This window comes from Sphaerodactylus townsendi, linkage group LG03 (genome assembly GCF_021028975.2).
Source record: "Sphaerodactylus townsendi isolate TG3544 linkage group LG03, MPM_Stown_v2.3, whole genome shotgun sequence".
Taxonomy (NCBI): domain Eukaryota; kingdom Metazoa; phylum Chordata; class Lepidosauria; order Squamata; family Sphaerodactylidae; genus Sphaerodactylus; species Sphaerodactylus townsendi.
This window is the reverse complement of record NC_059427.1, coordinates 89,746,241-89,774,176: the sequence shown is the minus strand read 5'-3', so window position 1 is coordinate 89,774,176 and position 27,936 is coordinate 89,746,241. Positions and strand designations below refer to the sequence as shown.

The 27,936-nt window shown below is 38.4% G+C and overlaps 1 protein-coding gene across 14 annotated transcripts in view; it reads left to right on the top strand.

Moving 5' to 3' along the window:
- Positions 1–27,936, top strand: part of RAPGEF6 (Rap guanine nucleotide exchange factor 6) — a 206,448-nt gene that overhangs the window by 153,365 nt on the left and 25,147 nt on the right. For 7 of the 14 annotated variants that reach the window (XR_007243829.1, XM_048488517.1, XM_048488513.1 and 4 more), the window contains 9 exons: positions 2,236–2,393; positions 5,319–5,333; positions 6,955–7,195; positions 7,867–8,250; positions 9,962–10,173; positions 13,487–13,610; positions 15,665–15,688; positions 22,240–22,460; positions 24,959–25,150. Coding sequence is in view for 13 of the 14 variants with exons in the window: in XM_048488517.1 (XP_048344474.1) it covers positions 2,236–2,393; positions 5,319–5,333; positions 6,955–7,195; positions 7,867–8,250; positions 9,962–10,173; positions 13,487–13,610; positions 15,665–15,688; positions 22,240–22,460; positions 24,959–25,150 (1,571 nt within the window). In the remaining variant the exon portion in view is untranslated. The remainder of the gene's footprint in view (positions 1–2,235; positions 2,394–5,318; positions 5,334–6,954; positions 7,196–7,866; positions 8,251–9,961; positions 10,174–13,486; positions 13,611–15,664; positions 15,689–22,239; positions 22,461–24,958; positions 25,151–27,936) is intronic. The other 7 variants (XM_048488522.1, XM_048488514.1, XM_048488510.1 and 4 more) reach the window with 3 other exon arrangements.

Sequence of the window (27,936 nt, the reverse complement as noted above, 5' to 3'; positions counted from 1 at the left end):
TATTAGCAGTTTTCATCTGTGATTTCTCCAGGATAATAATGACTTTTGTGAGGTTGCTTCCTGAATGATGTATTATCCAGTTCTGGAAGCTTATATACTAGACTAGATAAAAGAGGGCTGTATCTGGTAATAGATAACTTTGCATCTTCACACACTAGGGATGGCAAGGAGCATGTGTATGAGTTATTCTAGTTATTAAAACATTTATTCGGAATACCACCGCCAAATAAACTTGCATCTTTAAAATGATAACATCAACAAAGAATATTCTTTAGATCCTAATTCTGTCTGGAACCCTAATGCATACAGAACACCTGTAAACAATAAAAGATTTCTTTGTTCATTTCAAGGACATCCCCCCCAAACAGCATTTGCATCTCTCTGTTTTGTAACTAGAATATGCATTTGGGTGCTTCAGGGTAGCTTTGAGGTTCTTCTTAAAGCAGTTATTTCTTGCTGCTGCTATCTTCAAATGATCTAAATTGTTCCCTTCTCTTTTTTGACATACAGTGCTCTCATTTATTTTACTATTGTCTCTTCCTATTCATCTGGATGTCATTTGCCATCTATTGGTCCTATTTTCTTCTAACATTATTCTGTCTCCTTGGAAATAAACTGGTTTTTTTTTAACTTGTGATCTGTAGCTGAGGTCCAAAGGTTTATATCTAACATATCTTATTTTGTATTTCCTCTTGTTGACTGAAAGACACATCATGTAGTAAAATCAAGAATAGCCAGACCTCCCTTTGCTACATAATTTAACATTAATTGAGATTGTTAGATCATGCTGGCCTAATGGCTATTCTGAGCAACCCCTCGTATTACCCCAATGGGAGTTTTTTGCCTGTCTGATTTTTATCAGTCACATTTTTTTACTATCAGCACCGGTTAGACATGATACTTGTTACTGAGAAATGTTTTACATTTTATGTAAGACCTATACAATTCAGTACAGAAGAATTGTATACTACTAGGCAGCTGGCAGAAATTCTGGAGAGGGAATGAGAGAGAGAGAGAGAGAGAGAGAGAGAGAGAGAGAGAGAGAGGCTCTTTCTGCACGGGCGGATAATAGTGCCCCAGGGATGCTAAAAACGCCGTCCCTGGGGTGGCGTTTGCACAGCAGCAGCGCCGTGCTGGGAACGCTCAAGCGGCGCAAGGATGCCACTGTTGAACCTTGCTCCAGGAGCGAGGTTTTTCAACAGTGGCGTCTTCCCCCTTCTTCCCCGAATGCCTTAACTTCTTCTCCTGACTTCCGGCGTGTTGGAGAGGCCAGGGGACACACACCCCTGGCCTGCAACTCCAGAGCCGTCGCTCAGGCCAGGGGTGTGTGTCCCCTGGCCTCTGCGACGCGTTGGGAGCCAGGAGAAAAAGGGAAGGTGTTCGTGGATGGGGCAGCCTGTGTGAAGGCTGTGCTGTCGCCTGCGCCCCTGCCGGGACCATCCGTGCAAATGGCCCGGGGGGCAGCGTTGCCATTGTTTCTGCCGATGCTGCCCCGCTCAGCGCCTGTGTGGAAAGGGCCAGAGAGAACACACTTAGACCAGAATGTTTTTTTCCCACAGTGATGTAGTTTAGATTAAGTATTTGTGACTGATCCAATCTTACCCAGCAACCTTCCATGGTGTTGCAGAGATTCGAACTTGGATCTTCCTGATCCTTGTCCAACACTCTAACCATGCTGGTTCATTGGCTCAGGGTGGAGACAGTGATAAACAGACACTTAAAGTGGTATATCATCGGTATGTTGGTAGTACCCTACTCCAAAGATTTCATTAAGGAACCTTATTACTAGATAGTAGTTTGCAAAGACTCCTTCAAAGAGAGAGGCATTGATAATCCTATGAATTAAGATGATATAAATCAAGAAGGGACACTAATCTAAACTGCATGTATACTCCCCAAGATTTTTCAGCATTTGTCAGAGAAACCAAACTGAACTGATCCAGACAGTTGCAAGAAGACCATACTATGGATACCTTTAATGCCTGTGTAGTAATCAAATTAACATAGAAATCAGAGTAGACCTGAGGACTATTGTCAGCAAAGAACCATTTTACTTTAAAGTTCATAGATGTAGCAGCATGTAGGCAGCAGAAGAAACAGTTTTTTTAAAAAAAAAATTCAAAATTTTGTGTTTCTAATGTTAAAAAAAGTTGCCCCTTGTTTTGCCTGATGTGATAACATTGCTATATTTATGTTTGGTCTAAATACAAGCAACTTTTAAAACTTCTTTTACAGTGATGGAAGTGTAAGCCAGTCACAGGATGACAGTATTGTGGGCACCAGACAGTGCAGACACAGTGTGGCAATTATGCCTATTCCTGGAACGCTGTCATCTAGCAGTCCCGATCTTTTACAGCCTACAACCAGCATGCTAGATTTTTCTAATCCTTCAGGTAAAAAAATATTCTTATTTTCTCCCATTCATATCTTTAAACATTCCTGTTCTATTGGAAGACTCTGTTGTTACTATTGTAATACAACAAAAACCATACAAACTTACCCTTTTACAGCATACTTTTGGAAATTTTGGAAGACTCACCATGGCAACAAGTTCAGCTAGATGATCATGATCTTGGGATCAGGTTGCTAAGAATCTGTCAAGGCAATAGGTTTTTTTTAAAAAATCAGTGAAAGGGGCTATCCTTTTGTAGGTCAGTTCTCCCACCCCACTCCAGAAGCGAGGATTGTGTTGGAGGGCTTTGCATAGTCCTTCTGTTTCTGGTGGAAGATTGGTCCTTAGTACATGTCTTGACTGATCTGCTTTAAAAGCACTTTTCATAGCTTCATTTGCCCAGTCACCATAATAAATGGTGTCTTTCAAGTGTATTTAGAAAGTGGATGTGGCCAAATTGGACTTTTGATCACTCATAGGAGCTGTGCAGATCTTTAAAAACATTGCTTTGGCAGCAGCTGCCACCACAGCATAAGGATCTTCATTGTGTGACTGAAGGTAAGCTGTGTGTATGCAAGAAAAGATTTTTGGAAATAAAAATGTTCACTTTAAAAGGCATTTCGTTAAACAGTGCTTTCTGCTCAAAATGTTATAGAGTTACTATAGCCTCACCTGACATTTTGTAGTTGGTTCTGCCACCTGTGACAGTCATTTTGTGGTCAGAATTTCAAAGGTGTCCGAATTTCAAAGGGGCCTGCAGGCTCTGAAAGGTTGAGATCTATTGCCTTAAGGTATACAATAGCACACAGTTCTAGTTAGTAGTTTTACTGCCTGCCCAAAGGCTCCCTCTTCAAACTCTACCAAAGAAAATGTTTTGCTTTGATGCAACTGACCAATACTACAACCCATACTCCTCATCCCTAATGTCCTGTAAAGTCTCAAGGGTATGATTTACTTTTTGAGCTGTGTTGCCTTGAATGTTCCTCTTGTTTTTGTTAAAGCCATCCCATTTGTGATGAAATTCTTCAAATTTTACCTTCCTTTCTAACTCTATATGTGCAGAGATAATCCGCAGTTGTTCAGTGGCAAGAGAAAGCACTTTTCTTATGCACAGAAGCAGTTCCTTTTATTTTTACATTGGTGGTGAGCCAAGGTACAAACTTGATCTGTGGGTTCAACTTTGCATGGAGAACCTGCATGTGACAAGAAAAGAAGCTATACAGAAGTCCCCCCCTCCCATTTCTGTAGAGTGGCTAGGTAGGAGGTGATAACAGGAGTGAACTCGCATGTTTTAGGGAATTCACTGTTAGACTATAGGGGGGAATGGCAATTGTTATTACTGTCAGTGTGGTGTAGTAGGTAGTTTGTTGATCTAAGATTTAGGAGACCCAGGTTCAAATCTTCCCTCTACCATGGAAGCTTGCTAGATGGCTTTTTGAGCTCAGTCTATCCTACCTCACAGGGCGGTTGTAAGATAAAATGGAGGATAGGAGAACAGTGTATTTCATTTTGGGTTCCCAGTGGGGAGAATGGGAGATTCCATAAGGCAGATTCCACATGGGCCAAAAACAGCTGTGTGGAAACCATTTTAAACCATTTTACACCATTTAAACCATTTTACACCATTTTCACACCACTGTTTTTGGCCCATGAGGAATCCTCCTAAAAGCATCCAGTAAGAGTATTGGGGTGCTTCTCTCAGATTTAAATTAGAGTTATGTAGATTTACTCTGTTACACTGTTTTCACACCGCTGTTTTTGGCCCATGCGGATTCCGCCTTAAGAGATTACAGTTTCTGGAAATGTGAACCTGTGGGAGGAAAACAAACATCAAAACTATGGCAAAAATGTGGTACATATTTTCTTGTCATGCATAAGTTTATTTTACTTTAATAAATACAATACATTGTTTCTGGCTTAGCTTATAAAATTGTAAAAAAATATAAAATCTGGCTTAGCTTATAAAATGGCATATTTATGATTGTTTATGATATTGTTTCAGCAGTAAATGTCTCTATAGTATTGGTATTATTCTATCACCTCTTGCTCAAATAACTCCTCTTGACTCATGCCCTTGCACTCTGTGTATGTGTGTGTGTTCCCCTCAATCACCTGGGGTGCCCATTTGTGGTTGAAACCATGACTTTGCATCAGAATTCAAAAACATGCCTGCTGGCTCAAAAAGGTTGGGGACCCCAGCTGTATATTTCTTCATGTAAAATCTTCACATTGTGCATTCTGGGTCAATAAAAGCTTATCATAGAAAACCATTTCAGTTGAAAAAAAATATTTGTTTTTTTCAGTGCTTTCGAAAATTTCAATTTTTCCCATCAGAAAAATTGGGGGGGAGGGAGCTTTCTTAAAACCTAGTTAGGTCCAGGTTATTAGAACCTATTGACCATATCCGCCAAAATTACTTTACAAAGATCCAGGGATCTCTGCTATCATGACTACTTCCATAACTTTGTTGTTCTAAATTTTTGTAATTTCCTTCTGAGTTGCCATCTAAGCTTAGTAATGTGTATCCATTTATTCTTAACCTATGGAGTGCTTCCTCATTACTGTATTAGTCCTGTGATGTTGTCATATTCTCTCTCCTTCCTCTAAGCTGAAACAGGCCAGAAATAAAATGTGTGATTTCTTGTGTGACTGTGTAATTTGTTTATATTGTAGCTTAATTATTCATTTGTCTTTACTACCTTGTAGTATAGGGTTATGTTTATGTAGCGGTTTCAATTTAGATGTCTTTTCAGATGTCTTTTTACTGATGTGTCTGTCAAATAAAAGCAATAAGGATTCTAATTTATTTCCTTTTGCAATAAGAAGGAAATCAAAGATATTTATCATAGGTTTTTTTACTATACGACTCTGTAACATCTGAATTCTGACTTTTTTCCCCTTTTCCCTCCACTTTTTCATCCTACAGCAGTCGGTTTTTACTGTAAGTATTACAGTTGCTGGTGACCTGATATTCTTTATGTTTAATGTGCTACTTTTTCAGGTTTTGAAAAAATTAGAATAATATTTGAGTCTTTTTCAGTTGCATGTTGATGTTCAACCATACATTTAAGTTCAAATGAGTCAAGCTTTGTAATAGTCGTTATTTGCTTTTAGTGTATGAACTTGCACATTCAATAAATTATTGCTCCTTTGAGGGTCAGAGATGGCTGCTTCCTTTGCTTCTAAATATAAAGATAATGATATTTTCCTATAAAATATTTACCCAGTAGTCATTATAGTCACTATTTACCAGACATCTTATATAAGAAAGGGCGGTTTAGCAGAGAACAAAGAGGCATGCAAGAAAAAGCAGTGGCATGCTTAGGTTAGACTAAAACTACAAAAACCATTCCAGAATTGACTGACAAACCTAACTGTTGAGATCCACTTTAATTGGATTAAGCTACATATTTTACAGGAAGTTGCTGGCCAAATGTTCAAAACTCCTTTGTAGGATTCATGCTAGTGTATGAGAATAAACATGATTCTTCTGTGCCTGATGGAATTGGAGAGATAGCAATCAGTGTTTCTAGTTATTTATAACCTTGGTCCTGAGTGAGAGATTTTTCCAAACATGCTGTACCACAATAAGATAGGAAAAATAACATTGACTGATTAAAATTGTTAGTTTCTCATTGATCTTGTTCTTTTCCATCTTCATTACAGTAGTAGAATGGAATTGTAAGGCTGGTTCTTTTTATATTTGAATGGTAAATTAAGAACTAATAATCTGTTTTAACTCTTGGTTCAGACATGTGGAAAATGCATTTGGTAGAGTTTTTCCCAGACTACACCACTTTGGATTGCAGATGGTTTGTTTCAGTGTTCTAGAGAAGAATCTGTTGTTTGCAAAGCTACTATATTGGAGGGATACCTACAGTCTAAAATAGATAAAAAGGACAGAGGCATGAGTTTTGTCTGCATATTTGAATTCTCTGTCTGGAGGTTTTTCTTCTATGAAGTCGGATAGAATTCTGATACATCTGAAAAGGCCATTCTATAAATTTGGTCTTTTACTTGATTCTGATAGTTTGGAATTGGTTATCAAGAAAATAAGCATGTAGTCATATGACACTGCACTAATGTTTTCCAAAATAGGAAAATTTATGTTGTAGCACTAACAAAAAGTCGTATTCATAAAAAAATTTAGTAAGACATTATATTTGAAGCTTGGAAATCCATTGAATTACAGATCGTTTTTCTTCTATATAAATTGTCAAATGCAGTTTTTTCTTAAATTCTTGAACAATTACGTTGCATTGAAAATACAGAATTAGGAGTTATCTATTCAGTGGCATAAGAAAGATCAAATCCTTAAAAATGAGGTCTATAGAATACAAGAGTTGTTAGACATGCTTTATACAGTGAAATGCTATATAGTCCCATTGCTTCAACCAATCAAAATTATAGACACTTGTATGAAACATTATTTTATAGCAATAAATTATTTACCTGTAAGCAACAGAAAATCAGTATTTATTGTCGATAATGTGACGCAGTTGATATGATATTTTATCAATTCAAAGAAAATAATTATGATTTGAAATGTGTTTTAAATTTAGATATTCCAGATCAGGTTATAAGAGTTTTCAAAGCAGATCAACAAAGCTGCTACATTATTATCAGCAAAGACACTACAGCAAAAGAAGTCGTAAAACATGCAGTGCAGGAATTCAACTTGACAGGAGCACCGGACACCTATTCTCTCTGTGAAGTTTCTGTGAGCTCTGAAGGAGTTATCAAGCAGAGAAGGCTTCCTGATCAATTCTCAAAGTTAGCAGACAGAATTCAACTCAATGGGAGGTAAGTATGCTTTTTATAGTTTTAAAATAAAGACCATCTGAAGAGTGATTGAATTAGTGTTTTGTTTTTAATGAGATACTATAGCCTCTGATACTGAAAACTATCTAAAATTCATAAAACTTGAAACACTTGACGCTCTTCAGGTGTTGTTAACATGATAAAGTAAAGTTTCCCCTTCAGTCGTGTTCGACCCTGGTGTACCACTGCAAGCAGTGATTTCATAGGCAAGCCGTTTTTGTGGGGTAGTTTGCCATTGCTTTCCCCAGCTATTCTTTACCCCCTAGTATGAGCTAGGTACTCATTTACCGACCAAGGAATGGATGGATGGCTGAGTTGACCATGAACCAGCCGCCATGATATCTGACCCACAGGGGGCTCGAACTCCTGACCGTGTGAGTGGCAGTGCAAGTGTTAACATGATAGCGTACTGTATTTCAGGTAACAGGAAAGGTGTTTTTTGAATATCAGTGCTGTTTTTTGTGTAGATAATTTATATAAAATTAGTGTCTAATATTGAAGGTATCTCAAATGTTAACAGTACAAAAGTAGAGATTTAGAGTGTGGTCTAAAGTACAGCTGAATCTGAATTCTATTTCCTGTTAGCCATCTAAGTTACTTTTCCTGAAGGGATTCTAAAGGCATTTAATATTTGTTTCTGATTATCCTTTTAGATACTACCTGAAAAATAATATGGAAACAGAGACTCTGTGTTCAGATGAAGATGCTCAAGAACTGCTTCGAGAAAGCCAAATATCCCTTCTACAACTGAGTACCATTGAGGTGGCTACTCAGTTATCAATGAGAGACTTTGAATTATTTCGAAACATTGAGCCTACTGAATACATTGATGACCTATATAAGCTTGAGTCTAAAACAGGAAATGCTAACCTGAAACAGTTTGAGGATGTGATTAACCAAGAGACATTTTGGGTTGCTACAGAAATTTTATCAGAGTCAAACCAGCTCAAAAGGATGAAGATTGTAAAACATTTCATAAAAATTGCTCTCCATTGTCGAGAGTGCAAGAATTTCAACTCTATGTTTGCTGTTATAAGGTAGGCTATTTGCCTTTTAACAGGTAATAGAGCAATATATTACTTGTGCTTTTTTTTTTTACATCCAGGGGAAATTTGTTCCTGAATTTGACTGAGATAAATGAACAGTTCCAAGGATGTAAATGGGAGTACTTTCCAGTCACTTAAGAATGGTGGCCTTATCAAAAGTTCAGTAATAGTTGGTACACTTGTGATATGCTAATAAAAATCAAGCAATATCGGAACAGCTCTTAAAGGATAGAAATATTGGATTAATTTGTAGACATTGTAATGTGATGGGCAATATTCTCTTTATATGTCTCTTCAGTTATATTGCAAAATTATATTACTAAAAAAACCCCCAACCTTAAACAAACTCAAAAACCTTTACATTTAGTAATGGAATATTATGTCAATATGACTTTGTCTGGAAACCATTTTGCCCAATCTCATATGAGCTGTTCACTTCAGCAAGATCATACAGGTCACAGCTTATGGACTACATGAGCAAAGTGGCTCCTTATGACCATGCCAAGAAATTAATTTTAGTTGGGCACCTCTACCTCCTTTAAATAGCAGGATAAACTTGGCAATTCATATTTACAATTCTTCCCTTTTGAAATACTTGTTAATTTGCAGCATTTTGCTTTTATCTGTTTTATAAATAATTATTAAATTTTATTATATTATTAAATGTATGATGATATCACTGGCATAAAATCATTGTAAAATTAATTTTAATGCCAAGATGTAATTTTTTTTTCAGTAGATACACATATGTCACACGTGTACAATAGTACTAATCTGGATTATTTGATGTAGCTTACATTTTAATTGAAATTCATACATAAATGGGTGGTGCAGAGATATTTACTACAGACTAAAAGACTAGTTGATTGCAATCCCACAGGAGAATTACTCAATACGAGCAGGGGACAGAACTGGATATGGCACAGCAGCAACACCTCCAAAGAGAATTAATGCACCATGAACAGCAAGCTGAAGGCAGTGCTGCCCATTCCCCATGAAAGTGATCTAGGAAACTTGATAGGCTGTGCCACTGTTTTGCCAGCCAAAGTCTGAGCCAGCAAATGGGCGCCAAAAGGACTCATAAAGCCGTCTAAAGCTGCTCTCTGGGAATTCCCCCTTCAGTGCCAGTGTGGCCTCGTATGCCATGGGAGCACTGGTACTGTGGCAGCTCTGACACTTAGGCATGCTGCCATGCAACTCACCATCATAAATACCTCTGCGCCAGTGGTATGCTGGTGCAAGTTGCATTTATGCCAACACCAGGGTTACACCACCTCCTGAGCAATTTTGTACCACCCCCTGGGATTGCACTGTTAACCATGGTTAAGCAGAACAAGAGTAGACTGTACAAGCTCCTTGTTCCTTTGAAAAAATATTCTTACTGTGTTAATGTCACCTCAGATAACAATCAGGGCTGGTGATGGGAATTTGTGCTCCAAAACAAAAGGAGTAGCAATTTTGTAACCTGCTCCAAGTTGCTTAACTGAAGTTAAGTAATATTTTGCTTGCATGAGCAGAAATTTTCTGCAAGGTTATCTTTGAGGAATTGTTTGCTTCAGATCAGGTGGGAAAAATTGTCACATTTCATTAAAGCATAAGTGTCTTCTGCTCATGTAGCAGTAGACAGCCTATTATGCCATTCCAGAAAGGGTTTCACATTTCAAGCATGATTGCTGACTATGGGTAAAATTGTCTTTTACAGTGGTCTTAATCTGGTACCAGTTGCTCGACTCCGAGGAACATGGGAAAAGTTACCCAGCAAGTATGAAAAGCACCTTAGAGACCTTCAAGATCTTTTTGATCCTTCTAGAAACATGGCAAAGTATCGCAACATCCTTAGCAGTCAAAGCATGCAACCTCCAATTATTCCACTCTTCCCTGTTGTTAAGAAAGATATTACATTTCTGCATGAAGGTAACACCACACTTATACAATTAATGAGCCAGTTTAATTTTTTTACTAGAATCAAGATCAAGTTTATTGCACTAGCCATTGGCTTTCACAATCGTTACACAAGAAATTAAAACTAGAACTCAGTGGTTACACATACATAAAAAGAGGGATACAGTAAAATTAGACCCTTACTATGTTGTTTGGTCTCTTATCTTTCTAGCTCCCAGTGCAAATGGCGCTACTTTCAGAAACATAGTGATCAGTATCAGACAACAACAAAAATCAGTTTATAATGATTAGACAAACCTGTTGGACATTTACTCCTTGAACTGCTGTAAAGGGGGCAAACAAGCACATAATGCAAGAAATATTCAACCATGCCAGTTCCACAGATACAAAGGTGTTGAGAGGCAGGGATATGTAAGAAGCACCCAGTTTGCATTGCTGAAGGCATAGCATGACATATCAAGTAGGTGAAAGCCATCCTTTCTTCTGGAGTTGTTACTACACACACACACACACACACACACACACACACACACACACACACACACACACACACACACACACACACACACACACACACACACACACACACACACACACACACATATATATATATATAAAGGTTTGTGCTCTAACAGAGACCAGGAGAGAGTTTCACTAAAAGTCACTCCCAAATATTTATTTATTCGATTTGTTAATTGCCCCTCCCATGTAATTTGAAAGACAAAAACCATCCTTTCTTCTGGATGGTTTCTCCACTATTACATAGAAGTTACTTTGTTCAATTGGAGTGCCCAATTGGAGTGAACTTACTTCGTTCAATTGGAGTGCCCTAGATACTCTAAGCAGATTTCGTTGGCTTTCACCTAAATACATTACCTTACTTTTTGGAATAATTTATACTTAACCTCTGTACCTTACAATACAGACCTAGGATATTAAGAAGTCTTTTGAGACTGATTTTAGATCTTGAAATCAGTACCACATCGTCAGCATACAATAGTATGAGTACAGCCAGCTGCCCACATGGAGCAATTGTTATTCTATTTATGTTTCCCCTTATTATGATTAACTACAGGGTTGTGTACTCAAAAGTTAAATTGAAGACAGATGTATTTAATACTTTTAAATCTTAGACTGAAGAAATCTGCAGTCATAACCATACTTACTAAGGAAGTAAGTCCTGTTGAAATCAGTAGTAGACAGCTAGGCATCTTGTGAGTTCCTCATTAACAAGTTAAATATTATTTCTATTATGCTGGGAAATGCAGGGAAATCATAAGCTTTTGCTTAATTTTGGCTACCAAAGGACATTAGAAGTGCTTTCTAAGGAAAACAATCCTCTTGTTTTCAGCTGCTTGTCATCTTTGTTTTTACTTCTTGCTCAGACTGCTTGGCAATCTTATCAATCTTATCAATCATAATAACATCGAGCAAGCCTCTGATTTACTCCTTTGAGTTCAATTTAAATTGGACTCAGCAAATTGTAATATCATGACCAAAAGGAAAAATAATATTAACTCACCAATAACAGAGCCTCATTAGCCGAAACACAAAGCAAATTGGATGCTTATATTAACCCTTTACCCCCAGACGGACTAAGTTCTCCACACCCAAAATAGAGTCACCCCTCTAGAGTTACAGGATGAAAGGGAAATTTGTGAAGAACTCTTAGGTGAACAAACAGGAAATCATGACTTCAGTGGGAGCAGTGAGGATGGCAAGACTTGTGAGTTTTTAACTCAACCAGGGGATGAAGAAAAGTCACTTAAAATACCAGAGGACTTCCTGTATAGACTACTCATGGAACAGCAGACCAGAACCGGCTGATAGCATGTACGCTCCAGCTACTAGAAAGCAAATTGAAGACACTTTCAGACCAGATAAATATGCTCACAGAAATACTCCTAACTTTCCCTCAAGCCCACTCAAAAACAAGTTCTGACTGTAGTACAAATAACTCGAACAATTCAAACAGAGGGGTAAATACAGAATCTTCTAGTACAAAACCCAGCGTTGGCAAAGACCTCATTTCCTTTGAGGCATGAACCTGAGGCATGAACCTGACATTGCTGCCATCACAACTTGTGGACAAGTGCACCTGCAAGAAGGGCTCCAATTTGTTTGCTGCTTTCTTGGATCTCAAAAGTGCATTTGACTCTGTCTCTCATGAATTATTGTGGCAAAAACTTTCATGTATGGACTTAGATCCTCGTCTCCTACATCTTATACGAATGCTGCACCAGAATACGCAATGTTGAATTCATCTCAACTTACAAGGTCACCTAACACCTGAAATTTCCTCCAATGTAGGAGTAAAGCAGGAAGTTCAGGTTTATTCAAATTATCTCCACTCTTCTTCCTATCCTTCAGTATAATGAACTAATTAGCTGCTTTCCTAAACCAGTATTCTAAAAAAAAAAATTGTTTATTCCCAGTAAATTTGCATATCGAGCCCAAGCATAATTTTGTAGTTTGGATGTAATGGCAAACTGTAGTTTGTAACTAACTTTTGAGGGAATTCGACTCATGTGTGCAAGTCCAAGGTTGATTTCATGGTGCCAAAATATGATATGAACCAATCAAGAGCCACTACATTTAAGATAAGAGACCTTCTGTACTGCTAATTAACCATGAAGACGATTCAGGCTGTGCAACTGCATAATTAACAAGTTGCATCTGCCAACCATTCTTTTCATGTAAATATTAAGATAGAGGAATCCCATCCCCATTGTCACCTGGTCATTGTAGCTCCTGAAAAGAAGTACAAAGTAAGTAGTAATGGGAAATTATTTATTTATTTTTATTTTATTAAATTTATACTCCACCCATCCCTGACAATAGCTCAGCTTGTGGAAGTTTAAATATGTAAGAAATGTAGTGAGAAATGGTAACAGGACCTTGTGAATTGTTGTTCAAGAAGACCACATTAATAGGGGCCATGTTCATAACTCTGGATCCCAAATAGTTGAAGACTTACTCTACACTATACCACAGTGGAAATAAATTCTGTCTGGTTAACAGAGGTGATAATATCGTTGCTAGCCATTTCCTGATCCTTGAGAGATCAACGTGAGCATTGTCAGATTGTTACAGTTCCTTCTTGCTGCCAGCTGCCAATATAATAACCTTCCAGTGAGGGTGGAGTTCACATTTCCACTGCACCTTGACTGACATTTGCATTCTTACTGGCATCTTTTAGTGCTTGAATTTGTGACCTTTGGCATTTGACAAAGAGTTGTGATGTATAAATGAGATATCCTGTCAGCCACAGAAATGTACTGAGCAGTGCTTAAAAGGTTCATTTGCCCATATTTTGATTGTACAGGAAATGATTCAAAGGTGGATGGCTTGGTCAATTTTGAGAAACTCCGAATGATAGCCAAAGAGATTCGTCAAGTCATAAGAATGACCTCTGCTAACATGGATCCTGCTGTCATGTTTAGGCAAAGGTATGGCATTCAAAATGAAAATGGCATTAGTTTTTTGTACAATTAATTATAATGTTTGTGCATCCACATCTTTATGTTTTATTTCAATGTCATTGTTATGTTTATCATGGGATAGTGAATGTGAACTAAAAGTCTTATTTGTGTCATCTGCAATGCTTATTAAATTTGTTATCTCGGTATTTTTATTCCACTTGACTCCCCTGTGGGGACCCAACTCAATTTATAAAATATACATAAAAACACAATTTAAGTATCAAACAAGAAAAAGACAAACAACACACACAATTTAAGAGTCAAAAAAGAAAAAGGCAAAAAAAAAATAGGGCATAACACATCTCAGGCCAGTCCAGGATCTGCTGGCTTGGCTCACTTAGGCCTGTTCCACATGGACCAATAAACACGGGTTAAGGATGGTAAAAAACCTGTTGGGGGAGGGACTTCGCATGGATCCCAGCCCTTAAGCGAGTCTGCCCTGTATTATTTCCCCCAAAACGGTTTTTTTTAAAGAATTGCACTATCCACAAGTCTTTTTAAAAATTCTGGGTTTCAGCCACTTGTGAGGGAACAGCCGGGCAGGAGGCACTTTATTTGGCTTCGCTTTCCTTTAAAAAAAATTATTTCCCAGCTCATATCTGCGTGTCCATGCAGATGCAAAGGGTCGTATCGTGGTATCGTGACACGTCAGCGGGGCTGTGGGGGTTCATTTGTGTATGCCTATGTAGCTATGCATTGGTGGGAAGTAAATTAAAAAAAAATAGATGTGCCTCCGTGCAAAAGCGCGACAGCAACCCGCATTATTTCCATGGGCTCCAATCACTGCCCGCACAGATGCATGCTAACGCAAAAACAGGAAAGTGGGTTACTTTATCCCGACTGCAACCCGCTATACATATGCCATGCGGAAAGGGCTGAAGAGTCTCAGGCTGTGAGCTGTGCACTAAGAGCCAATTTTAGCTCTAGCTCTTCATACCTGGCTATACCCAGGCTAAGAACCTAGAAAAGGAGGGACTGAAGCTCATCCAAGATCTCATACACCTGAATGATATTCCCAAACTTCCTGTCTATACCCTTCTCAAAACTTGGACCTTTGTGGATTTCTAAAAAGAATGGTTAATGTTCTGTGTGTCTGAATGTGTGATGCTTCAGCCAAGGATCCTACAGCTTGGAGAGAAAGTAGTATAGCCATAAAATCCAGTCCTATCTAACTGAAAAGAGATTAGCCATAATTATTTATTTACTGCAGTAAAAACTTTGTTAATCTGCACGTGGTTATCCAGAACGTTTGGTTAACGGATATATTAGCTAGGTGACTCAGATGGGTGCCAATAAAAGTTGTGTTAATATGCGTATTTGGTTAACCAGCAACTCCAGTTTTCCATTCTTTTCCTGTACATTTTTATCCTGCCCTTCCTTCAGAACTGTACTCTTTTGTCCTCTTAACAACGCAGTTAGGCTGAGAGAGAATGACTGGCTTAGGGTCACCCAGTGAGTTTCATGGTGAGTGGGGATTTGGACCCTAAGTATACCCAGGCCTTATCTAATACTCGAATTGCTATACTATCCTATCAAGTATTTGGCATTGAAAATTTAATTCACCAGTTTACATTTTAAATGATGCTATCAGTTTTATATTCACTTGTAGTTTGATGTTGAGTTGTAATTAAGAATTAATTTGTATTGTTTTTGAAGCATACTCTAAATATCTATATGGGACCAATATTGCATATAGCTGAAGACAGGAAGAGAGTTTTTGAAAAATACCACATACAGACTCAACTGGAAGGTGGTTTCCTTCCTCTCACACAATGTCTTTAAAATTCCCTACCCTCTTGTTCTGTGTTCTGTGTATTCACTGTGTACTGTAACAAGTGTTGTGTCTGCGTTCCATTGAGAATCTTGTGTCACTGTTTTGAGAAGTAGTTTTGTCAGATTAAACTTTTCATTTCTCTTCTTTCCTGTCTACATCCTCTTTCTGTCTGACTTCCAACTGATTTTTTCCCCCTTTGCTCTTCCTTTTAAATACATGCTTCATTGTATATGGCTCTTGCTTACAGGAAGAAGAGGTGGAGGAGTTTGGGGTAAGTGTAGAGATTAATGCAACATAGACTTTTAAAAAGTTATGCAATTTTTAACTTGCTGCATCTTCATTAGTGCATGCACCTGAAACAAAGCATGCATTTTATTAACCCTGCAATAATTGCTTCTAACTATAGCCAAATTTAAAAGAACTGAGCCCATGGTAATGTGAATTCCAGTCATATTCTTACCTTAAACATGCCAAATCAGAGGACGTTGATATTAAGAAAGAAGCTTTTGCATTACTCTTATCAAAAGCAAAATAATGTGCAAGATATAAAAGCATTGTGAAATTAACACAGATTCAAATCAAATTAAGTGCTTTACGTTGTCTGTTGGTTAGCTAACTCTATCAGTTTCTGCTTTAAAAATGTGTATGCTACACTTACAAGTAATGCTACATTTACAAGATTTCCCTCTTCCACCAAGCCTAAAGTCAACCTAATGCAGCTAGATGAGGAGAGAAAGCCAGATTTTCTTTTGCAGAAAACAGTAGGCTATGGGCTGATAGATATCATTGACCAGTGCTTGAAGCCTCTTTGTTGGCTGTATCCTGTGTGACAAGGGCAGATCACAATTAAAGACAGCATGGAGAACGCTTTCCCCACTCCACTGGCCACAGCCTGTTCAGAGGCCATACATAGTGGTATCTGCCATAGCGATAGAGAGCTAGCTTAATGAAGGCCCAGCTAGGGGCCAGCATAATTTCTGTCAGCATGTAGAGGAGAGACTGGTTTTGGGGTATGGGATAGGGTAAAGAAGCAAACTTCCTTGCATTGTAATCATCAATATGGATTGCTGAGAATACCTTCCCTCTCTTTGTATTAACCAGCATCTTCATCTGATGATATTTTAGTTATCCTAGCATGATATTTTTCTTGGCACAGTAGTTCTTTTCTATTAACATTAGCTCCAGTTCTGAAAAACTCTAGGGATGTCTTTAAATAACTTTCTTCCCATTAAGGTAAAATTAGGCATCCCTTGCATTAGAATGATGAAATTTTTGTACAAGAAATGTACATACTGAGAAACTTGTTATATTAAAATTAATGGCCAACCTATTCCAAAGAGGGAAGCTATGTGTTGAACTCAACCATATTACTGCATCTTTGTGTTTATGTGGTTTTGTGCTTAGAGCAATGTTCATTGCCTTAGGCAAAGCTGAAGAAGGGAAGACTTAACACCAAACGTAGATCATATAAAGCAGATATGCACCCTGCCAACAGCCAACCTGAAATTGTTGCCCTTAATATTTTAAATTCAGTCTTTTAGAAGAAATCAATTTGGATTTCTGGAATAGACAAGATTTTGATTTCTGACACCTACACTGTGGGAAAAAAGAAATACAGAGATTATCTCAAACGGCCTGTGTGGTATAGTGGTTAAGAGCCAGTGTGATGTAGTGGTTAGAAGCAGTGGACTCTAATCTGGAGAATGTGGTTTGTTTCCCCATTCCTACATATGAAGCCTGCTGGGTGACCTTGGGCTAGTCACAGTTCTTTGGAAATCTCTCAGCCCTACCTACCACACAAGGTGCCTGCTGTGGGGAGGGGAAAAGAAGGAGTTTATAAGCTACTTTGAAACTGCTTGTAGTTGAGAAAAACAGGATATAAATCCAAACTCTTCTTCAGAATTATGATAAAACACAATGCCTCTTTCATATAGTATGTGTTTCAGATGTTAGAACTAAGAGAACATGAACTTCGAATCATAGAGTTGGAAGAGACTACAAGTCCAACCTTCTGTCTTGCAGGAATACACAATAAAAGCACCCTTTAAAAAATATACCATGTGTTTCATATAGCATGTGTTTCAGATGTTAGAATTAAGAGAATGTGAACTTAGAATCATAGAGTTGGAAGAGACCACAAGTCCAACCCCCTGTCTTGCAGGAATACACAATAAAAGCACCCTTTAAAAATATATAGCATCTTGCCTTTTAGTGAAGGGATACTTACATTTTAGGTGGCTAGAAATTAAAAATAAAAACAAACATATTCTAGCAGAAGCTATTACCAGTCTTTATAATCTAGAACGCTATCTGTTACATAACTTGTGCTTCTGTCTTGTAGTTTATAAATGTCTATACCTGTGAAACTTTCCCATGTTAAGTCTGTTGTTGTGCAACATCTTGAGCCTGTTGCTGCTTTGATTTCAACAAATCAGAGCTATCAGTCTTCATATTGTGAGTCTGTTATCTAAACCTGTTGTTCCTCTTTAAATATTGCTTCATATGAGCCTTGCTCTCTCAAAACTCCTTTTTCACATCTAAAATACATATGTTTTCTAACATCTAAAAGCTTGCTGCATCTGTTGTGAAACCTAGGTACTTCATTTGGTCTTTGACTGCAGAATTGCCTTGTTCATACCACTGAATGCTAAATACTGAATAATAAAAGTGGGCATATCATCTTTTTTTAACAGTGTATAATGTTGTTGAGAATATTTTAGAACGACCTTCTTACATAGTGGAATGGTTGTAGTGCAGAATCATCTGAATACAACCTTACAGTACAATGCAAAGAACCTTTTTACTCACCACAAAGGCCTACATACTAACTGGTGTATTGAAATATTAGTGCTGTCTGGAATTACATAATCAAAGTTTTAAAATTCTTCATAATTGGCAATAAAATATGGGCAAAATGTTAAGTGCATATGTGAAATTTTACCTGCTTTCTTTGGAGAAAATGCAAGTAGCGGGATCCTTCCTAAGCTTTTTATTGTCAGGGAGCTTCCCGCATCTTTAGATGCCTAGGATAGGACTATGCCTTTTACCAAACAAGAATGGCTTCTGCCTCTCCCTGTCTTTGGTCTCTCTCTATCTTTTTGTAAGCTTCCACTTCAGCTCTTAGGCATTTGTCATGTTGCTTCCATTTTCTTCTCCATATCAACTACATCATGGGACACCCTTGCCTGAGGAGTTTCTGGAAATTAATCAGAATCCTCCTTCTCCAGTCATCCCCAGTTAAGAGCAGCAGACTCTAATCTGGAGAACTAGGTTTACTTCTCCATTCCACCATATGAAGCCTGCTGAATGACCTTGATCCAGTCACAATTCTCTCAGAACTCTCTCAGCCCACAAGGAATCAGGCAATGGCAAACCACCTCTGAACATCTCTTACTTTAAAAGTCCTACAGGGTCACCATAAGTCAGCTGTGACTTGACAGGCCACACAAACATACTCATGTTTGTAACATGATAAGTATGAAACTGATTAATTGCCAGGTATGCATGTACGTTCTGGCCTCCCCTTGTGTAGTGCACAGAGATTGAAGTGGAAAGTAATTCTAATTAGTTGCTATGACAGGCCTCTTAAAAAAATGAACTTAGTTTACACATAACATTCTTGTGGGGAGGGGAACTAGGATTCTGAACTAGGTTTAAACAAACCTCTATTTATTAAAACACCCACATTGGGACATCACAAACAATTTGAATTAGGTGAAATTATTGTCTTGAGGCACTGCACAAGAGAACTAGGGTGGAGCACAAGCCTGGCATTTCAATAGGGCTGTTCCTATCAAAAACTGAACTGGTTTGTGTATCACATTGGGCCTGAATTTCAAATATGGCAGAAAGACTTTCAGACTGATGTTCCTGCCCTTTATGACTACAGGGTCCAAGCATATAATATTCCTTGTCTGTCATGGAATGTGTAGCTTAAAATCAATGTGCTTTCTTCTTCAGACTCTTACAAAAATATAAAAGTATCAGATACTGTTTCTACAGTTGGGTCTTTCCACCAATAATAGTTCCTTATGCAGATTTAGAATTCCTATGGGGATTCTACTGTCCCTTCCACCAGCAAATGAAGATTATTTTTCCTCATTCCTACGTTATGTTTTTAATTACTGTGTCTGTGTTTTTTATACATTTACTCCTGGTTTCAGAGTGGTTTAAGATATATTGTCGAAGGCTTTCACGGCCGGATTTAACTGGTTGTTGCGGGTTTTCTGGGCTGTGTGGCTGTGGTCTGGTGGATCTTGTTCCTGCAAAAGTGAGGGGATCTCTCTTGTCCTTTGCAAAGACCCCTCACTTCTCCAGGAGTCTATTGCGTTGGAACTACAAAATGCAGCATTCAGACTCGTATTAAGGAGCACGAAAGACACTGTCAGCTTAAACAAAACTGGACCTAACATTCTATTTGAAAACACTGAAATTCTGGACAACTCAGAAGATTACTATGTCAGACTACACAGGGAGGCCATTGAAGTCCATAACCACCAAGAAAACTTCAACAAGAAGGAAGAGACTGAGAATTAACAAAACTTGGATGCCAGTAATTAAAAACACCAGAATCAAAGGCCAAGGGCATGCTAGGTTTATGGACAATGGACTCCACCTAGACACAGGGTTTGCATTCACTAAGACTGTTGCTGCTTCAGGGAATGCAAATGTGAATCACTCCCTGGACTGAAAACCCCCACCCGCAATACAATACAATCAGCCACATCTTTGCATAGCAAGTTCCACCCAAACACTTAATGATTGGTTCCCCACCCTGGAACATGGACAATATATACTCCACTAAAAACATTTCCTTCTCACTGGACAGTGTATTACAGACTTCTCTCTGTGATACACCTCTGAAGATGCCAGCCACAGGTGCAGGCGAAACGTTAGAAACAAGATCTACCAGACCACGGCCACACAGCCCGGAAAACCCACAACAACCAGTGGTTTAAGATCATTTTATAATGTCTTGCTTTTAATTGGGCTCTGATTGGGCATAAAGGGGAATATAAATTCTGTAAATAAATATAAGAATGCCTGCTTGTGCCTACAGCAGCAATCAACGGCAGACTTAGTAGAATAACAAAACTCCTCTTATTGACCACCTGCTATATCATAACGACCTTTACAAACCTAATTTCTTTTTTACTTTATTGATCCATTTATTGATCCATTTTTACTTTATTGATCCATGTTTAAAACATTTTAACTTGTGTTAGATCATGGCATTTCAGGATACAAATCAAAGAGAAGTACCTTACCAAACACTGTTAAAATTTGCAACTCATATATTTTCTTAAAAATTACTGTCACTGGTTCATTCATAATAATAATAATTAATTTGCTTATGTAATAAATGTAGTATCCTCTCATTATTAAAATTAGCATTTTGTTGTTATTAAAGTTAGTACTAAAAAGATACTTGATCAAGTAAAAGATCAACACTAGATATGACACTGGAAATCATCAAAGGATCTCCCTAGCATTTTAAATAGAACAGCTGTAGTGTCCCTTATGAACTGAGTTAGAGGCATGCTGTAGCAGTTCAACATACAGGGGGTTTGACCCTTGGTCATATGATTTATTTTCTATACTGACCCTTCTCCAAAAACACACGCATACACACAGGAAGAGAGAAAAAAGACAGGCAGCATTTTAGGAGGAGGGGCTCATGAGGAGGAGATAGTTTGACAGGGTCCCTGTGTGCTGTTGTTTCCTTTAAAAACCACTGGGTTTTAAAAAATATGTTGATAACTCTCCCAGTGTTGCATCTAGTTGGGCCCTAAAGTAACAGGACATCCTTTCATTTAAACTATTAAGCTAATTGGTGGCGAGGTTAGAGTTTGCAGCCAGACATAGTGGGTATGTTTTAGGTGTCCTGTCAGGGTGTTTATAATCGTGGCTGGAGCCCAAAGGCCTTCTCACAACTTAATCATTCTATATCAGATTTCAAAATATCATCTTCCCATTCTGCAAGTATTGATCACAGTCAAAAAAGTCTCTCTCATGCATGCAAATGTACAACTTTTTAGTTTCCTTCTAGTACATGAAATTGCCCATTCTTTGTATTATGCTTTTAACTTGAAAGGATAAAAGTGTAAACAAAGCCATCCAGTCATGTGCACAGGCCTTTCAGGCTGAACTCTCTTGTTTGCAGCTAGCTTGTTTGCTCCCATTAGAAGAGGAATCATCAGAACAGCTTCTGACTAATACATTTGTGGTTCATGTATGTTGCCCTCTGCTAATAAACCAAAGATTTTAGTTTTCCAGTGATGCCAATTGGATTTATTCATGAGTATGAAATAATTAAGTATAATGAGCCCCAAGAATGAATGCAGTGAGATGCCTCTTATATAAAAGATACATATAGTTGTTTTATTATAGATTTTTGACCCTCTAGCAGGCATTTGGTAACACAGTGAAATGTGTGTAGCTCAGTTGACTACTTATCTTTGGCTTATATCCTAGGACTGAATTACTTACAGTGCTGAATTAAATATACCTGAGAAAGCCATCTTTTGGTCCTACCCAGTTTTGAAATATAGTTTTCAGTGAAGCTTGAGGGAGTTTGTTAGAACTGTAGCATTTGTCCCATTCTTGATCATTGCAGACTTCCCATAAAATTCTTCCATTTACGCTGCTACCATTTTTAATGACAATTATTATTTGACCACTATTCATCTTTCTTTAACTTGACATCAGCATGCGCTCTTAACCGAAGAATGTTTATGTGACCCGGCTTCAACGTTGGCTGCTTTGTTTCCTTGCTGCCAAAGGGAAGCTGAACCTTAACTGCTTGGATATGCTATTTTGCAGATCATTGAGTCAGGGCAGCACAAATTCAAACATGTTGGATGTTCAAGGAGGTGCACATAAAAAACGTGCCCGGCGCAGCTCCCTTCTAAATGCCAAGAAGCTGTATGAGGATGCTCAGATGGCTAGGAAGGTTAAACAATACCTGTCTAATCTGAAAGTGGAAACAGATGAAGAAAGGTTCCAAGGAATGTCACTTCAGTGTGAACCTGCATATAGCACTTGTAAGTAAAACACGCATTTAGCTTTATAATTAAATCAGTGGCTTATGCTGTTTAACTTGGAAGGATATCTGTACAGTCCTCTCTCTCTCTCTCTCTCTCTCTCTCTCTCTCTCTCTCTCTCTCTCTCTCTCTCTCTCTCTCTCTCTCTCTCTCTCTCTCTCTCTCTCTGTCTGTCTGTCTGTCTCTCCCCACACACACACAAACACACGTATCAAAATGTATACACTTCATATATTTATATATTTACTATTAGTAAAGACTGTTGTACAAGCAAATACACCTGGCTCTAGAAAACTGTTGGTGGATTAACAGCGCCCACTGAGGGGGCCAACTCCTCCTGCATTTCCTCCTCCCTTGGTCCTGCATGGCAGCTTCCTCCTCATCCCTCTCCTCTTCCTGGATGTCTGCATTGGCATGCAAGGCTAATGGCACCCACCAAGGGGGCCAACCCCTCCTGCCTTTCCCCCCTTGACCCCATGTCACCAGATTCCTCCTCCTCTTCCCAGACACCTGTATTGTTACACAGCAGTTAATGGCCACCAGCAGTTGTGACCCTCCCTTAGAGAGCAGCTAATGCCTGTGCCTGCTTGTCATCAGGGAACTGCAAGATGGTAAAGTGACTGTAATTATTCAGCAGTGGGGGAGTAGGGGGAGTGTGCAAGAGAGTGAGTAACTGCTACGTTTTGTTTGTGTTGTTTTTTACCCATTTGATATAAGCCCTGTCCCCAAACCATGTGTGTGCAATTGACTAGAACTGTGTCATGTTTAGCTTATTGGGTGGAAATGCGTCGTTGCCATCACATCTGACCGTTTATATTATAAGATACACGCACACATTTGGCATCCTTTTGTTTGACTTTGGGTTTTGGCTGAATTTGCAGAAACTTGAAATGGTAGGTCTCATATTTGATCTGCAGTTGTAAATCTGAACATCACTTCACAAAAAATTCCATAGTAGATCAGATCTGCTTTTTGCTAGGTTTGCATTTTACAGAATTAAGGGATGACAAAGAAATGAAAAGAACAAAAGCCCAAAAGAAGAGCATAATAAAAAAAATCATATGATTATCGTAGAAAATGGGAAGACATGAAAGAAGGAAGATTTCACCATATTAATGAGACACATTTCCAACGTACAATGATTCAAAGGAGTTGTTGCAAAAGCAATGCTAAAAGCTGGACTCTTTCACTTATGTCATAATTGGTATACTTTTTTTCTATATAGGTACAGATTACATGTACAGAATACACAAATAAATAAAAAAAACATAGTTCTATATTTAATTTGGAAGTTAAACTTCTTCCTTAAGGTAGTAAAGAATTGTACCTATAGAAATGACATTTGAATGCTTGCCTTATTTTAACGTCAGATACATGTTAAGTCTGTACAGTTGATAACTATTAAGAGGTTAACTCTGCCAAAGGCACTTTCAGGTGTATAGGATGGATTTAGCAGAACATTTCCATGGACAGAAGGCAATGGGAGATTTTTGCTGATTTTTCTCTGTACACTGCCAACTACCCGCTACTGACAATTCTTCAAGGACAGCATTTTTGGCTGCAATCCGAAGGGGAAGATGAGAAAGTCATGCTCCTCTTCAGTCACTGCAGATTTCAAGTGGATCCAGGCATATGTCTTTTCATATGGTCAGAGGTGGGATCCAACCAGTTCTCACCACTTCTCTAGAAGTGGTTACTAATTTTTTCTGAGTGCCGAGAAGGGGTTACTAAAGCAACCTCCCTGCCCAATAGGGACTGGAGGTCCGTGTGTGCGACAGCGCCACTGTTTGAATCCCACCACCATCGGAACCTGTTATTAAAATTTTTGGATCCCACCACTGCATATGGTGTAGTTATGCATTTTTGCCTGAACGTTACAGAAGCTTCCATTGATGAATTCGGAATTTAAGTTGCCTGCACATATAAATCATTATTGTCTTTGAAAAATCATTGTATGAAGACTGCAGTCACTGTATGGAGACAGCTTCTACTGAAAGAATGGGAGAGAGCTGCATCCTCCCTTGGCACCTCTAGGATTGGATCCCAAGGATGCATTCTGCTAATGTCTGTATCTTCTAGCCTTTCCCTGATGCAGGAGGCTCATCTAAAAAAGCCTCTTGCATCAATTATAGATTTCATGCACTGGAGTAAAGCATGACCATTAGCAGAGTGGATTCGTGGGATACAATCTGTTGCTTTCAAAGCAGCATCTGAGCATAGTAGTAACAGAAGTTTCAGGATTTAACAAGGGTCAGCCTCTTCATAAAGGAGAAAAGTAAAGCAGCATGTCAAGTGTGCCACCTACTGGAATTCATCTAATATTCCTCAAAAATTAACTTTGCAGTATAATCAGATGTATGCTTGGAACAGTGTTAATAATAGTACCTAATTTTCTGTTTCAATGTCCTCCTATATTAGTGGAGATTCTTAAATTTATTAAATTATTAGCAATTTAAAAACACACAAAATACTTAGTTCCTCTTTTTTTACTATATCAGTGACAAAAAATGTAAATGAAAGACGAGGAGCAAAAGTTTCAGAAATGTCTCCAATACCAGTCAGATCTGTTGGTCAAACTGCAAAAGCCCACCTTCATCAGCAAAACAGAATGAGTCAAGTTCTTCAAGTGCCAGCTGTTAATTTATACCCTATTAGGAAAAAAGGACCGGCAAAAGACCATGTTACTTTTGGTGAGTATTTATTTATTTATTAGTTAGTTTCACGTTGCTGTAAAACTGGTAGTGAGTAATTTTTCAAAAGCACTACTTTTGGTTCTTTTCCGTAGTCTCCAGTCTTCTGCCATATAGCTGTACAAAAGCTTAACATTCACCCATGTTACATCATAAAATAACTACTTTGCATCCATCTTATCAATTTTTTTTTATTTTTATTTTTCAAGCAAGCAAGCCTTTATTGGCATAGACAACAGTACAACAATAGTAAAAAACTGATTAAAAAAACATATACAGTACAGGAAATTAATGTTAAGTGCAGGGAAATCTACTGGCATTTAGTAATTTCCAGGAGAAAGTCTGCCACTATCATACAGAGAGAAGGATCAGGATTGTCCAGCAAGTACTGTAATCTAAATAAATCGGGGAGATCGGGTAAATGTAAAGGAGTAAGATTCACATACTTGGATCTGATTTCCTTGAATCTGAAACAGTATAGTAATTGGTGGGCTAGACATTCAACTGAGCCATCATTACAGGAGCACAATCTTTTAGCCTTTTCTTGCTTGTTAAATCTGCCATGTAACAAGGCAGAAGGCATAACATTAAACCTGGCGAGCATTATGGCTCTCCTTTGAGCAGGGTTTATTAAACAATACAGGTAGTGTGCCAAGTGGCCCTGTTCAAATGGGAGAGAAAAATACAGGGGGGAGCTTGTTTTCTTGGCTGCGGTGATTAGGGTAGAGAACTCTCTATCCAATAGTTGACCTTTTAATTTTCTGTAGGCTTCTGAATGAGACAAAGGGCAAAGTGAATCCACTGACAGTCCAATAGAAGCCATTTTTTCTTCGATTATGGAAAACCAGGGGTTGGAATGGGTGTCAGAGAGCAGACGGTGGACCAGGGAATTACAGTCCGAGAGAAAATGGATTCGCAGCCAGAATCTAAAAGCCCTCAGCCAAGCGGATGATTCCAAGGAGTTTTGACCTAACTCCAGACAAAGGGCTGCATGGGGCACGCAATTTGGGAGTCCAGTTATCTTATGAAAAAATTTGGATTGAAGGAAATTCAAGGAGTGGTTAATAGCTTGAATCCAAATTGGGACTCCGTAAAGCAATCTCGAGGTGACTTTGGCATTGAAAAATTTGAGGGCAGGAGGGATAAAGGAATGGCCACAGCTGTAGAAGAAATGTAGTAATGCTGACATACTGTTAGATGTAGCAAGGAGAGCGGCCTTCCTATGGGTTACCCATGAAAGGTTATAGGAGAATGAAAGGCCGAGGTACTTATAGCACTTAACCTGTTCAATTTGGGTGCTGTTCATTGCCCATGTGAGCTTCTTAAAGTGCCTAGAGAAGACCAAACCCTTGGTTTTTTCATAATTAATTGTCAGTCTGTTGGATTCACAGTAATCCACACAGCACTTCATTAAGTGTCTGAGGCCAACTCTGGATCGAGAGAGAAGGACAGCATCATCTGCATAGAGCAGAAATGATACATGGGATGTACCCAGTTTTGGGGCATGGCTGTTCACTGCTGAGAGAGCAGAGGGGAGGTCACTTTTAAAAAGATTGAAAAGATTGGGGGCCAGGACGCAGCCCTGTTTGACCCCTTTGGAAATTGAAATACTGTCTGTCAAAAGGCCTTCGTGGGAACATTTGATCTGGCAATTGGTATTTGTGTGCAGTTGCCTAATTAAGAACAGGAGTCTGGCATCAATGTTGAGGGCAGCCAGTTTTGCCCAGAGAAGTACTCTCAGCACAGAGTCAAAGGCAGCCTTTAAATCAATAAAGGCAGTGTAGAGTTTGTTATCTGCATTGATTGAGTATTTACTGGCTAGGTGTAATAGTACCAAGGCGTGGTCCAGAAGAGATTTCCCCTTACGAAAACCTATTTGTTCAGCCCCCACTGCACCAGAATGGGAAAGCCACGGCTGAAGTTTCTTCAGTAACAATCTTGTCAATTAATACTTATTTTTCTTAACAAGAATCTCCCATTTGAAAGAAACTTTTTTTACAGTTTCAGCATCCTCCCCTTTAACAGATATTTTTCAGGAAAGTAGTTGCTGCAGAAATTCTTAAGACACCCTTGGAATTTGTAAGAACCCTGGCCACCAAGTCTAAATACCAGTTGTTCCATAGTGACTTGGATGAACAGATTTGAAAATAGAGTGTGGTGCTATGCAGGCTGTGTATGATTTTCTTTCTCCAGTAAGCATTAAATGCCTATTGGTCATATGAAGTTGTTGGTGGAAAATCATTCAGTCCTGTCTCAAGGACACAAGCCTTTCAGACATCATATGAGGCTGACATTGAGCCAGTAATTCATGGATTTCTTTCTGAAATTAGTTGCAGAAGCATCAGAACCTGTCAATACATGTTTTCCTGCCATTCTTTCGAACAGAGAGACATAAGAAGTATTTTTTTATAATAAGCAACATGACTAATAAGAATTCAGCATTTGTTCACCAGTACTGAAATCTGCATTTCTGTCTATCAGAAGATATTTGTCTGCTTGGTAGAAATACTTAAACAGGAAGCTCTTAACTGTTTGTCACATTACATCATCTGACATCATTCAAGAGACAGAGGGATTTTCATTTGCTATATACCTTGCATCTATTGTTGGATTAATGTAAACAAGAGAATATCTTTATTTCCATTATCTTTAAGCAGTGTAAAACATATGTGTTCTACATAAATGAATGTTATCACATCTTTCTAGTTTTCCAACTGTTGAATGAAGCTTAGCGCACTTCTGAAACGTACCTGCCAATTAAATGAACCCTTGCACAGGGTTTTGGT